This window comes from Arvicola amphibius, chromosome 3, assembly GCF_903992535.2.
Source record: "Arvicola amphibius chromosome 3, mArvAmp1.2, whole genome shotgun sequence".
Classification (NCBI taxonomy): domain Eukaryota; kingdom Metazoa; phylum Chordata; class Mammalia; order Rodentia; family Cricetidae; genus Arvicola; species Arvicola amphibius.
The window spans coordinates 24,455,016-24,470,469 of record NC_052049.1 but is presented as its reverse complement, the minus strand read 5'-3'; the positions used below and the strand labels follow the sequence as shown (position 1 = coordinate 24,470,469).

Here is a 15,454-nt window from a genome sequence, read left to right as displayed (position 1 = left end):
TGAACATGCATGTGGAAGCCAGGGGTTGACAGTAGGTGTCATTAGGTGTATTCTTTTATACTTCTCACTCTATTTTTTGAGGCAGGTTGCTTTACTAGACAAGAACCTTGCCAATTAATCCAGACTGACACGCCAGAAAGGCCACAGGTCCACTATCTTCCTCGTCCTGTGATTATAGGTGCCTGGCTTTTTAATGTGAGTATTAGGTCTCTGCACTGAGGTCCACAAGTGCTTACTTCATCTACCCATCTCTCCAGACCTGAAATCTGATGTTTGAAGCCAGGAGAAGATGGTGTTTCAGCTCCAGAGTAGGACACACACACACACACACACACACACACACACACACACACACACACACACACACACACACACCGTCCTCAGCAGTTGTAACAGTGCTCAGACACTTTTGGTGAAGGTGGAATTTCCTTACAACTTTTACTGATTCAAAAGCTGCTTCCACCATGAAGCAATCTCACACATGGCCAGAAATAAAGCCTTCCCAGCTCTCTGAGTATCCCTTAATCCAAGCTGACAATGAAATTAACCTCACACTAATACATTTGAGAAGTTAGAGAACAATTCATCGCCTGAAGATTTGCTGTGAACAACAATGCAGCCCCCTCTCTCTCATTATTTCTCCTTTTTTTTGTGTTTTCTTCTGTGTGACTGTGAAACCAGCATGAGTGTATGAGAATGCAATGCTTACACTCAGACGTAGGTAAAGACGCAGACATGAGACACAATGCTGCAAAGCAGAACTCCAGGCAGTATTCCTCTGCATGTTTTGAAAGTCCTGAGCAGATTCCCTCTGCTTTGAGGACGCACTGGGAAATTTTACTGAAGCTGTTAAGTTTTCAACTAGAATGTGGAGATGACCATGAGGGGAAATGCGCTCCTTCCTCTTGGGTGGATTTACAAGTGGCAGAACTAGAAGCTGTCTTGTGCTTGCACTTGGGAGGATGGTGTAATACTTCCATTCTGCTTCATGATGCTCATTCAGAACCGTAGGTTCAATCTTAATTGCTTTGCCTTCCAGGTAAAGTCCTGAACTTAGGCCACCAGCACATTTTCATGAATTTGTGACTAGTGAGAGACCTTGGGCAGTAATCTTAGATGTTTTCATGGAAAACTGGCTTATGATTGCCACTATTGGAGATTTTAGAACTGGAACCTGGCTTATTGAGTAACAGATATGGCAATAGGATCCAAGTAGAGAAATGACAGAGGAGACAGAGTCTTGTAAGTTAGTAATGGGTCTGTAAAATGTTCATGGTACATGTCACTTCAAGATGCTGTCATTGACAGGATTTCTCAACTTCAATCACACTTTGGGAGTTGTGTTGGGGCAGTAAAAAGGATATTGTAGCTTTGTGTTGGGGCAGTAAAGAGTACATTGTAGGTAAAGGACAAGTTAAATAGTAACTCTCCACCCGTTCCTCTCTGGACTCTGGTTCAGGAGGGTAAAACAGAATGTCCAATGGGTTACCAGAGAAGGTAAAGGGGGAGAGGGCACTTGAAAAGTCAATAAGAGATCTCCCCCTTTTTATGTCATTTCAAAACCACGGCCAGTGCTTTGTGACTGAGGCTCACGGGGTCCTTTAGTGGGCCTCAGTTCTCAAGGTGTGCATCCTATGCCTGAGATCCACGAGATCTACAGATGGCTAAGCATCGGAGTTGGCTTCTAGTGAGCTTGTTTCTCACTGAGGTTGTTTTTTTGGAGGCTGCGAAAATTCTGACTGTAGCTTCACTGGGTGAGTCCCTGCTGGGAATGCAGTCTTGAAGCTTAGGACACATGGGATAACGTGTCTCATGAAAACAGCGTGTAGAGGATCATCTGTGCACAAGATTTTCTAGCTAGGCTTGGATGGAACCTGGGGGAGGAGGTATGGAGTGTGCAAAGTGGTGCTTATAAGGGACTCCACCAAAGGGTGGGCATAAATAGTAGACGGAAATGGCATCTGATGTGGACACAGCTCCAGGAGACTGAGCGGTGTGTTACAAAGTATACAAGAATGGCTTCTTTACTGGGACCTAATCTTGTGAGTAGTTGGGAGGCATATGAGTCAAATTTACAGTCCATTCCTTCAAAAAGGAGAGCAGTGAGTATTTCTAGATTTTTCTGAAAGAGGCTGCCATCTATAAAGATTTTTTATTTCAGAAGAGCCTCTTCTTCTCTATAAGCACACAGTCACTGAAGTCTGCATGACACCAAGCCAGTATCTTATTCTACAAACTGTTATGTTACTCTTACCACTAAAAGTGTTCTGCCTCCATTGTTTGGTATGGGGCTCATGAGAATGCTGTAGGACTCAGGACAAAAATCTTTGATAAAAGTCATGGTCATTTAGGGGGAAAATACATATTAGTACCAACAAGTAGCTTCCCATTCATAGACTTTGTGAAAACATTTTTTTTCAAATGTCAATTTGTTTGCATTCATATTTAAATACATGTTACCCAGGATTAGGGCAAGAAAGAACCCAGACATAATAGAAAGCAGAGTTGATGAATGTGTTTTCCTATTTTAATTCTCAGCTGGACACCTATGAGTGCCAGCAAAGAGTCAAGGTTTTAGCAAAGTAAATTTTGACATCCACAACCAACATGGACAATTAATTTGCAAACTGTGCTAACAATACCCTCATCATAGCTATTCCCCAATGCCAAGTTTTCAGGATAACTCACCTATTATCACATCTTTGATATTTAAAATTAATGATTTTAAACAGTTAATTAAATGCAAGTGAAACTGGATGGGCTTACTGAGATTTTTGTGGTAATTGTAAGATGTTTTATTCATTCTGAAGGGAGTATGATTCTGCTATTACAAAGAGCTGACACAGCTTACTCTGCCACATTACTGAGGAGGTTATAGAAATTAAGGTATTCTGTCACTAAAACTTTTGTTTACGTTTGTGTATCTATCTGAAACGCTACCTCCTTTAGCTGTCCTAATCATAAAGGAAGGCCCTGCTGTGTTTTACCTACTTTCTCCACATTTTTGAAGACCGATGGGTCTTATCATTCTGTTTCTATGGTTGAAGTGTTATTTACTTTTTGTTTGTCCAGTATAATAGAATGTAAAAGCTTGTAAGTGTAAGCTTGAAAGGATGATTGTACTCAACCTTTCTCAAATAACAGCATGCCACACTTACATCATTTTGTGGGATGGAACCTGAGGAACTCAGTGTTGGAGCAAAACACAGAGTATAAAATGGGCTGGAACCTTCTGCTCAGCTCTAAGGGCCAAGGAACTGGGCACCTTCATGCAGGACCACAACTCATCTTTTTAATATCACACAAATAATTCATACACATCTCCCAATGAGTATCTTTATAGTGGAGACTGGAAAACATTTTCCACCTGCCTTTAAAATATTTTTTAATATTTTATGTTCTTTTTTATTGCTTTTATTGAGCTGTACATTTTTCCCCACTTCTTTCTCTTCCTCCCCTTTCCCCCTCTGCCCTCTGTTCTGACTTCCATGCTCCCAATTTACTCAGGAGATACTGTCTTTTTCACCTTCCTATGTAGATCCATGTATATCTCTCTTCAGGTCCTCTTTGTTGTCTAGTTTCTCTGGGGTTCTGGCCTGTAGGCTGGTTTTCTTTTTTGTGTGTGTCTAAAATCCACTTTTGAGTGAATAATATTATATTTGTCTTTTTGGGTATGGGTTACCTCACTCAATATGTTTTTTTCCCTAGATCCATCCATTTACCTGCAAATTTCAAGATACCTTTATTTTTACCACTGTGTAGTACTCTATTGTGTTAATGTATCACATTTTCTTTATCCATTCTTCGGTTGAGGGGTATTTAAGTTGTTTCCATGTTCTGGATATTACAAATAATGCTGCTATGAACATAGTCGAGAACATGTCCTTGTGGTATGATTGACTTGCTGGGTCTTGAGGCAGATTGCTTTCTAATTTTCTGAGAAATCACTATACTGATTTTCAAAACAGCTGTGCAAGTTTGCACTCCCACCAGCAATGGAGGAGAGTTCCCTCTTAAGTCACATTCTCTCCAGCATGTGCTGTCATCAGTGTTTTTGATCTTGGTTGTTCTGACAGGTGTAAGCTTGAATCTCAGAGTTGTTTTGATTTGCATTTCTCCATTGTGTTGACTGAGATTTCTGTCCCACAGCTGTTTAGACACAAATAAACACACAGAGGTCTACATTAATTATAAATGGATTGGCCCATTAGCTCCGGCTTCTTATTAACTAATTCTTTTTTTTTTTTTTTTTTTTTTGATTTTTCGAGACAGGGTTTCCCTGTAGTTTCTAGAGCCTGTCCTGGACCTAGCTCTTGTAGACCAGGCTGGTCTCGAACTCACAGAGATCCACCTGCCTCTGCCTCCCGAGTGCTGGGATTAAAGGCGTGCGTCACCACCGCCTGGCTTATTAACTAATTCTTATAACTTGTATTAGCCCAGAATTCTTGTCTATGTTAGCCAGGTAGCTTGGTACCTTTTTTTGGCAAGGCAGTCACATCTTGCTTCCTCTGAGGCTGGGTCATGACTTCAGAGTGCAACTTCCCTCTTCTCAGAATTCTCATTGTCCCACCTCTACTCCCTGTCTGGTCACCCTGCCTATACTTCCTGCCTGGATACTGGCCAATCAGCATTTTATTAAAAATAATATGAGTAACAGGATAAAAGACCACTGTCCCACAGCACCAATGGCTAAGGATGTTGAGCATTTTTTCAAGTGTTGATAGTTCTCTGTTTAGGTCTGTACCCCATGGTTTTTTTTTTATTGGATTACTTTTTCTTTTGATGCCAAATTTCTTGAGTTCTTTGTAAATTTTGGAGATTAGTTCTCTGTCTGATTGGTTTGTGAAGATTTATTCCTAATCTGCAAGTGCTGTTTTGTCTTATTGACCATGTCTTTTGCTTTTCAGAAACTCCTCAGTTTCTGGAGATCCCATTTATTAACTGTTGCTCTTAGTGTTTGTGCTACTGAGATTTTATTTAGGTATTGGTCTCCCATGCCAATGTGTTCAAATGTACTTTCCACTTTCTCTTCTATGAGGTTCAGTATGGTTGGTTTTATGTTGAGGTCTTTGATCCATTTGAACTTGAGTTTTGTGCATGGTGATAGATAGGGATTGATTTACATTCTTCTACATGTTGATATCTAGTTATGACAGCACCATTTTTGAATATGCTTTCTTTTTTCCATTGTATAATTTTAGCTTTTTTGTCAAAAATCAGGTGTTTATAGGCAGGTGGATTATCTGGGTCTTCAATTCTATTCCATTGGTCTTCCTATCTGTTTTTATACTAATCCTAGACTATATTATATATTTTATTACTGTGGCTCTATAGTAGAGTTTGAAGTCCAAGACTGTGATACCTCCAGATGTTCTTCTGTTGTACAGGATTGTTTTGGCTATCCTGGGTTTTTTCTTTTCCTTATGAAATTGAGTATTTTTTTGAGGTCTCTGAAGAATTTTGCTGGGATTTTGATAGCATTCCATTAAATCTGTAGATTGCTTTTAGCACATTGCCATTTTTACTATGTTAATTCTACCTACCGAAGAGCATGGGGGAGTCTCCTTTTTCTGGTGTCTTCAATTTCTTTCTTCAAAGTTTTAAATTTCTTGTCATACAGGTTTATCAATTGTTTGTTTAGCATTACCCCAAGGTATTTTATGTTATTTGTGGCTATTGTGAAGTGTGATGTTTCTCTGATTGGCCTGTTTATTACCTGTATAAAGGAAGATTACTGGTATTTTTAAAAGTTAATCTTATATTTGCTACATTTATGAGTTGTTGAAGTTCCATGGTAGAATTTTTGGGTCACTTATGTATACTATCATATAGTCTGCAAATAGTGAGAGTTTGACTTCTTCTTTTCTTATCTGTGTCCCCTTGAACTCCTTTTGTTTTCTTATTGATGTAGCTAGAATTTTAAGAACTATATTGAACAGATTTGGAGAAAATGGACCACCTTGTCTTGTTCCTGATTGCAGTGGGCTTGCTTTGAGTTTCTCTTTATTTAGTTTGATGTTTACTGCTGTCTTGCTATATTATGTTGCCTTTATTATGTTTAGGTATGTCCTTGTATCCCTGATGTTTTCAAGACCTTAATCATGAAGGGTGTTAAATTTTGTCGAAGGCTTTTTCAGCATCTATTGAGATATTACTGTGTTTTTTGTTCTTTCAGTTTCTTTTATGATGAATTACATTGACAGATTTTCATATGTTGAATCATCCTTGCATCTCTGGGATGAAACCTACTTGATCATGGTGAATGATTTTTCTCATATGTTCTTGGATTCTGTTTGCCAGTATTTTACTAAGTATATTTGCATCAATGTTCATAGTGAGATTTGTCTGTAATGCTTTTCTTAGTAGTGTGGTTTGAGTATCAAGGTAACTATAGCCTCATAAAAAGAGTTTGGCAATCTTCCTTCTGTGTCTGTTGTGTGGAACAATTTGAGGAGTATTGATATTAATTCTTCTTTGATAATCTTGTAGAATTCTACACTGAAACTATCTGGTCCTGGGCTTTTTTTTCATTGGGAGACTTTTGATGACTGTTTCTTTTTCCGTAGAATTTACAGGCCTATTTAATTTGTCTGTCTGGTCTTGATATAATTTTGGTAAGTGGTTTTTATCCAGAAAATTATATATTTCCTTTAATTTTTCCAATTTTATGGAGTATATGCTTTTGAAGTATGACCTGATGGTTATCTGGATTTCCTCCATGCCTGTTGTTATGTTGCCCTTTTCATTTCTGATTTTGTTAGTTTGGATATTCTCTCTCTCTGTCTTTTGGCTAGTTTGGATAAACATTTGTCTATTTTGTTGATTTTCTGGAAGAACCAACTCTTTGTCTCATTGATTCTTTGTTTTGTTTTCGTTGTTCCTATTTTATTGATCTCACCTCTTAATTTGATTATTTCCTGTTGCCTAGTCCTCCTGGGTGAGTTTGCTTCTTTTTGTTCTAGAACTTTCAGTTATTCTGTTAACTTGCTAGTGTGGGATGTTTCCAGCTTTCTTTATGTCGGTGTTTAGTGCTATGAACTTTCCTCTTTTTTTTTTTTTTTTTCTCGAGACAGGGTTTCTCTGTAGCTTTGGAGCCTGTCCTGGAACTAGCTCTTGTAGACCAGGCTGGTCTCGAACTCACAGAGATCCGCTTGCCTCTGCCTCCCGAGTGCTGGGATTAAAGGCGTGCACCACCACCGCCCGGCTGAACTTTCCTCTTAACACTGCTTTCATTTTGTTCCATAAGCTTGGCGTATAATATGGTCATTTTCAATGTATCTTATGAAGTCTTTAATTTCTTTATTTCTTCCTTGACCCATTGTTGATTTATGTAAGCATTATTTTATTTCCATTTGTTTGTGGGCTTTCTGAAATTAGTGTTGGTCTTGAATTCTAACTTTAAATCATGGTGATTGGATATGATACATGAGTTATTTCATTTTTTTTTGTGTCTGTTGAAGTTTGCTTTGATACTGAGTATGCGGTCAAGTTTTGAAAAAGCTCCATGAGGTTCTGAGAGCAAGGTATATTCTTTTATGTTTGTCCTGAATGTTCTATAGATGTCTGTTAAGTCTATTTGAGTTATAACATCTGTTATTTCCCTTAATTCTTTGTTAAGTTTCTGTCTAGAAGACCTGTCCAATGGTAAAAGCGGGGTGCTGAAGTCTCCCACTATTAATGTGTGATTTAGGATTTAACATTTTTTTAACATGTGAAGATGCCCTTGTATTTGGGGCATAGATGTTGAGAATTAAGATTTTTTTCTTGACAGATTTTTTCCTGTGACAAATATGAAATATGATTCTTTGTCTCTTTTGATTGATCTTAGTTTGAAGTCTATTTTGTTAGATATTAGAATAGCTACTCCAACTTGATTCTTAGTTATATTTGATTGGAAAATTTTTCTTCAATCCTTTATTCTGAGGTGATGTCTGTCTTTGAGGTTGAGGCATGTTTCTAGTATGTAGTAGGATGGATTCTGTTTTCATATCCAATCTGTTAGCCTGTGTCTTTTTATAGGTAAGTTGAGTCCATTTATATTAAGGGATATTAATGACCAGTAATTGCTAGTTCCTGTCATTTTGTTTTTCTTGTAGGTGATATTATTGTGTATGCGTTTTTCTTCTTTGGGGCTTGCTACTGTGAGATCATCTATTGTCTGTATTTTTGTGGGTGTATCTGATTTCTTTAAGTTGGAGTTTTTCTTCTAGTACTTTTTATGGGGCTGAATTTGTGTCCCATATCTCCTGAATATTTTAACAAAAGCTAAGCTTTTGTTAGATTTAACATTTTCTTTGACTGATGAGTTGATTTCCTTTATCACATTTTCAATGCCTGAGATTCTTTCTGCCATCTCTTGTATTCTGCTGTTTATGCTTGCATTTGTAGTTCCTGATCATTTACCCATAATTTCCGTTTCCAGAATTCTCTTTGTTTGTTTTTCCTTCATTATCTCTATTTCAATTTTCAAGTTTTAAATCATTTCTTTCATCTCTTTGATTGACTTTTTAAATTTTCTTTAAGGGATTTATTGATTTATTTCTATAGTTTTGTCTTTCCCTATACTTCTTTGAAGAAGTTTTTCATTTCCTCTTTAAAGGATTCAAGATCCTAAAGTTATTTTTTTTTTTAGGTCGTCTTCTTCTACTTCATCTGTGTGGGGGTGTTCAAGTCTTGCTGCTATAGAGCCACTGGTTTTTGGTGGTGCCATATTTTACTTTGTGTTGTTGAGTGTGTTCTTACATTGTTGTCTTCCCATCCTTTCTTCCAATTGCTGTAGTTGAGTTGTGTCTCTGGTGATCAGTCCTCCAGGCACCCCTGGATCCTAGACTCAGATGATGGCTCCTTGTGGTGGAGTTGGTGCCATGGTTCAGCTCATGAAGGATGTTGCTACGTGACTGTGCAGATGGGGTGTGGGCGGGCCTTCTTTTCTTGGAGGCTTATGCAGAGGCTGTGCACTGGCAGGTGGGCCTATTGCCTACTGGCTCTGGCCTTCTTTTATTATTTGAAACTAGAATTATGATATGTTCCCCTTACCTTTCCACCCTCCAAGCCCTCCCATATACATTTGCATAATCTCTTTGAAACACTTGGCCTCATTGTTCATTCATTGTTGTAACATGCATAAATGTATATTTACACACACATGCACTACTAAATATGACCTGCTCAGTCTGTATAGTGTTACTTGTATGTATGTTTTGAGGGATGACAATTTTTTTTATCGGATAACCAATTATTGCATTTTTCCCTAAGGAAACCTATTTCTCCCACTCTCAGTATTTCTTAGTTGCCTTTGTTTTTTTGTAGTTGTTTTTTGTTTGTTCTCTCTCTCTCCTCTCTCCATGTGTGTGTGTGTGTATGTGTGTGTGTGTGTTTGCAGGGTTGAAGGCTCATGGCTTTTCCTGCACCGACTTTAGCATATCTATGTTGTTGTCCTTGTTCAGCTCCTGTTTATATAGTCCTGCTGGCGAGATTTTATGAGTTTAGCTTTCTTTGGCTCTTAATCATCTTACCTCCTCCTCTGGAATGATCCCTGAGCCTCAGGGGGAAGAAGTTGCTTCATTTATCTCCTTTCTTCATGGCTCTTTTATGTGATGAAGGTAAAGTCCCCAACTCTTGATATATCACTTGTTCCTGTTCTCACTGACTTAGTTTGTCCAGTTTGACATCCTCAGACTTTCTCCTGGATGAACTCTTCCTCATGAGCGTTCATTTGAATTGCTGTCTCACTGGTGTTGCTCTTCTCAGTCTATGAGAACAGGAGCAGCAGTCCGAGGTGTAGTGGGCTTTTAAGTGTGCTGTGTTATTTCAGACAATACACATGTGAATGAAAAGAGTGATTCACTCAGCAGATACATTCAAATTCCCTGACTCTTTCAGCTCTGCCCTAATTTAATCATGGTGCTTTTAGCTCTCCCAGTCATTCTGCCTTCCCAGCTTTTCTTATACAACTTCCATTTATTTTCTTAATGTATCTCTCTTTGCTTCAGCTTTGGACTCTAAACTAATGTTTTAAAGAAATTGTGGTGAAGAATAAGCCATTGTTGTGATGATACTTGTGTATTTCCTGAAGATCCCAAAATTGTTGGAGAATTTACTTTGCCCCACCTTCTTTTGTGTCTGGTGCTCCTCATAACCATCCCATTTGATAAGGCCTCATGGTGATCCTTAATGGCTTCATTTCAAAGGGTATAAACTCGGGTTTAAGAAGAGATATTTCTTAACTGAGGGCTCTATACTCTTATGTCTCCATGAAAATTTCTTTGACTGAAAAGTTATGTGATGTTTTACCATTATTATAAAAATTGTTTTGAACCAAATGACTGTAGTCATGGGAAGATACAGTGGAAAATATAAATATACCATAGGATGAAGAGTGTCTAACGTCCAACAGAGTAGCTCATTATATCAAGCATGGGAACCCTCAGATTTGTAAAAGTTTATTTATTTTTATTCATATGAGTGTTTTCACTGCACAGATAGCATATAAATATGCCATGTGCATGAAATTCCTATGTTAGATTTCTTGGAACTGGAGTTTGAGATTATTGTGAGCCATTACGTGAGTGCGGGGAACTGAACCAGAGTCCTCTGTGAGAGCAGAAAATGCTCTTAATTGCTGAACCATCTCTTCAGGCATGATCTTCATATCTTTGGTGAAGGATTCCTATTGACCAGAGCTATGGGCTCATAATCTGGATATTACCTACAATGTAATCGAGGGCAGGGAAGAACTGGTTTCCCTCTATGGATTGTGAGATTCTCTGTGTCTTTACATTTACTTTAGGATTTCTTTATGTCAGCTGTTTATTGTAATCAGAAACCTTTTTATTAATCTCCTCAAAAATAACCTTATGTTTTATTTCTAGGTGGAAGCCATTATTTAGTAATGAACCGTGTGTCACAAATCCTTCAAGACAATGGCTATAATGTGACCAAGCTGCAGGGTAAAGTTATTTTCATCCCAGGTACTTTTCAAATCAATTATTACATTAAATATGTTTAAATAATAATAAATAATTGATTTTGATAAAAGTTCTGTATTTGGCCTTATTTAGAAATAAATCGTGGTGTGTGTGTGTGTGTGTGTGTGTGTGTGTGTGTGTGTGTATGTGTGTGAAGGTTTTGTAGATCTCATTTGAAAATGTTTTCTTGACCTCCTCTGACTTATTTCTGTATGTTATTTCTTGATTTAGGTTGACAATGATTGCAGTATGTCCCCCAAATCTTAATGTTCTAGAACCAATGGTTTTGAACATTATTTAGCTCTAAGAAGTACGTCTATAATAGAATAGACTTGGAAATTAATTGTATTGTCCTTCCAGGTTTGGATTATTTCTCAGTAGAATGAGGTAGGTGTTTATAAAAGAGTAAACTCTACCTTCTCTGGCCTCTTTTTCTCTTTCATCATGTGGCTCTTGTATCCACCATGTATTACACACGTCACCTTCTGTATTAAGATGCAGTGAAAAGAGAGCCATCAAAAGCTGTTCACACAGCTCCATGTAACCTTGGATGGTCAGTCTTTGAACTATGAGTTAAAAAGTTTCTTAGGCTTATTTTTCTTTATGTATACTTGTGTGTTATTGTGCATATTTCTGCATATAAGTATAGGTGGCCAATGATGCCAAAAGAATTGGTTGGATTACTTTGACCTGGAGTTAACAGGCAGTTGTGAGCTGCCTGATGTGGTTGCTGGGAATGGAACATGGGCCTTTGGCAAGTGCAATACACACTTTAACTGCAGAGCCAACTCAATAAAATATTAAAAATATGTTAATTAATATCAGCTATTTTGTTATGGCAACAAAAATAGATTAAATAACCCATCACGTGAGTCTCACTCCCAGTCAACACTACACATAATTGTTGATTATGTGAATTAATTCTTGTGTCAAGTGTGTCTAAGAGTAGTGTTGAACAGACATATTCTGCCATATAGAATTTTGGCACTTTAATTATCTAAGGTTCACTACACTCAATGCCACTCAAATCCATTTCTATTTTTAAATGAGACTTATAATTTAAGAACTATTTTCCAGTGACCTTTACACTTATGCTCAAATTTTAGAGGATCTCAGATTCTTGAGGAATCAGTGGCTCTGCCAAAGCTCTGGATAGTGATATCAGAAGTTCTCAGTTAGTTTAGTGCATCCAGAGAATCATAACCAAACTGAAGACCAGCAGTCTCTGCTGATAGATCAGGGCACAGAAGCCCAGACTCCAACTTTGTTTGGATATATTTTTATACATTTAATTGTCCCTAATAGTCTGGTTTCCTAACTGCAACTCATGCTCACCCCGTTTTCTTAGTCCCACAACATCTGATCTACTATTCAAAGCTTCAGACTCTAATTCTTTAGCAAACTAAGCACAAAAGTTCTGCAAAATTCCCCCACAGCGGTGGAACGGATGTCTTTTCTTTGTAGATTCAAGTGTTGCTGTCTTCAGATTTCTTTTGTCCTTTATTTTCCCCCCTCCTCTCTCTCCTGCCACCTTGTCCTCCTATTTGCTCTCTGTCTTGTGTTCTTTTCTTTATTTTTCTTTTTCTGAGTTTTTCTGATATGGGCCCAGGTTTTGTGGAGCATTACTGCAGTTTCTGTGTACTTTTTTACACAAAAATGTAACAATGAAAGCAATGATCCAAGGAAGGTTTTTTTTGTGTGTGTTCAGAAAAACAGGATCAGAAAAACCATGTAAATAAATGACAGTGAGAACATACTAAATGTTTACAGATCATCCCTTTCCCAGAATTTTCTAATGATACAGCAGTTTAAGTATATACTATAGATTATATCTGGGAAAGCACAAAAGGAACTCAGAAAGCCATATCCTGATCAGGGCACGCTGAGGACAGCACTCAGCATATCCTTTCAGCTTGTTGTGTTCTATATGCTCAGACACCCAATGAGAATAACCATGCCCTATAAATTTAATTTAAATGTTTATCACAGGAGGCATGATATCATGTCCAACAACAATCCAAGGAACAAAATGCACTTAAGGTAAAGGTCCTCTGCCTCTTTCACAGTTCCCTAAGGCATTTTTCACTGTGTTTCAGTCTTTTGGCCACATTTCAACACTAACTTTAAGTCTACCTGCCTGCCTGTCTGTCTGTCTGTCTGTCTATCATCTACAGAAACATTCTCGTGTATCCCATGATGGTTATAAAATTGCTTTATATTAAATAATAACCTTGATTTTCTGTTCCTCCTTCCTCTACCTTCTGAGTTCTAGGATAATAAATGTGTGCCACACATTTCTCTGCGTGGTACTTGGGACCAAATTTAGGATTTTATATACACTAGCCTGGTACTGTAACAACTGAGCACCATATCGTTACCTGTCAAGCCCATTTTTTCACTAGGCGTGTATCCCAAACTAAATGCTGTCTTTATTTTGGCGGTATCAATCCAATAATAACAGTGATCCCCAGATACACATATAAACATTTCTGTGTGAAAATTACTCTCTCTACATTGGCATCTGGTAATCACAGTCCAGAAAAAACAGCTTCCAGGCTGAACATAGGGTTCAAAGGAAAAGTCCACGATGTAGCACAAACTGATACTTTCTGACTCAGCCCTTCTTTCTCCCAGCATTCAGTTTAGTTTTTCCTGCCTACATATGTTGTGTCTATCAACAGGTCATGGCAGTTTCTTTATTCATTAACCAATAAAAGCAACCCATAGAAGGACCTCCCACATCAACTCTGTCCTTGCTGTTCTGTTCTGCAAATTCCAGGCAGTTTTCTTATCCTTCCTAAAATCTGAATTTAGTCCTCTCACTCAGGGAGAATACTTGACCAGATTCAAATACTTCCTCCATGATGTGAATTCTCAAAACTAAGTCCAATTAGTGCCAAGTGTTCTGTACTTCCTAATGAACAATGAGTGAATCAGATTTTTCCCAAGACGGTGTTTCTAGTTTTGTCTTTAATCATTTAAAACATAAGCAGATCTATCTATTCTTCTAATTTGGTCACTTTTCAGGGAGGTGATGATTCTGGAAGTTCTTTATTATACAGGATTGTTTTGGCTATCCTGGGTTTTTCATTTTTCCATATGAAACACCTCTTAACCTCAAAGACAGACATTACCTCAGAGTAAAGGACTGGGAAAATTTTTCCAATTTAAATGGACCTAAGAAACAAGCAGGTATAGCTATCCTAAAATCTAACAAAATAGACTTCAAACTAAAATCAATCAGAGGAGAAGGAGAAGGACACTTTATACTCGTTATAAGAAAAATCCATCAAAATGAAGTCTCGATCCTGAAAATCTATGCCCCAAATACAAGAGTACCTACATATGTAAAAGAAGCATTACTAAAGCTTAAATCACACATCAAACCCCACACGCTAATAGTAGGAGACTTCAACACCTCACTCTCCCCAATGGAGAGGTCAGCCACACAGAAACTTAACTGAGAAATAAGAGAACCAACAGATGCTATGAATCAAATGGACTTAACAGACATCTATATAACATTCCACACAAACACAAAAGAACATAACTTCTTCTCAGCACCTCATGTAACTTTCTCTAAAATTGACCACATACTTGGTAACAAAGCAAACCTCAACAGATTCAAAAAATTGGAGTAACCTCATGTATTTTATTGGACCACCATTGTTTAAAGTTATAATTTAACAACACTAATAACAGAAAGCCTACAAACTCATGGAAATTGAACAGCGAACTATTGTACCACCTCTGGGTCAAGGAAGAAATAAAGAAAGAAATTAAAGAATTCCTAGAATTCAATGGAAATGAAGGCACAATGTATCCAAACCTATGGGGCACTATAAAAGCAGTGCTAAGAGGAAAGTTCATAGCACTAAGAACCTGCATAATGAAAGTGGAGAAATCTCACACTAGTGACTTAACAGCACACCGGAAAGCTCTAGAACAAAAAGAAGCAGGCTCACCCAGGAGGTGTAGACAGGAAATAATAAAATTGAGGGCTAAAATCAATAAACTAGAAACAAAAAAACAATACAAAGAATCAGTGAAACAAAGAGCTGGTTCTTTGAGAACATCAAGAAGATAAGCAAACCTTTATCCAAACTAATACAAAGGCAGAGAGAGAAAGAGAGAGAGAGAGAGAGAGAGAGAGAGAGAGAGAGAGAGAGAGAGAGAGAGAGAGAGAGAGAGAACATCTAAATTAACAAAATCAGAGATGGAAAAGGGGACATAACATCAGACATGGGGAAATCTAGAGAATGAAATGGAGTCTTTTTTATCTGAGGGGGGGGGCTGTTAGGAAAAAAGACACAGCTACTCTGCTCATTTCTTTCTATTCTCATGATGTTCCATCTTTCATTGTTCGTCACAGTTTATATACCCAAGAAAAATATTCAGGCAACACAGGAGTTACATTTGATTGTCACATTCTATTTCTTAAACAAATGATGAAATCGGGTCATTCCCAAAATGCACATGCAATAAAT

General features: G+C 37.7%; 1 protein-coding gene across 2 annotated transcripts in view; it reads left to right on the top strand.

Moving 5' to 3' along the window:
* LOC119809587 (UDP-glucuronosyltransferase 3A2-like) overlaps positions 1-15,454 on the top strand; it is a 36,884-nt gene that overhangs the window by 1,958 nt on the left and 19,472 nt on the right. Inside the window, exons 1-2 of one of the 2 annotated variants that reach the window (XM_038322493.2) lie at positions 1,490-1,754; positions 10,872-10,970. In XM_038322493.2, coding sequence (XP_038178421.1) covers positions 1,661-1,754; positions 10,872-10,970 — 193 coding nt within the window. In that variant the 5' untranslated portion in view covers positions 1,490-1,660. Of the gene's footprint in view, positions 1-1,489; positions 1,755-10,871; positions 10,971-15,454 lie in introns of those variants that run through there. The other variant, XM_038322494.2, reaches the window with a different exon arrangement.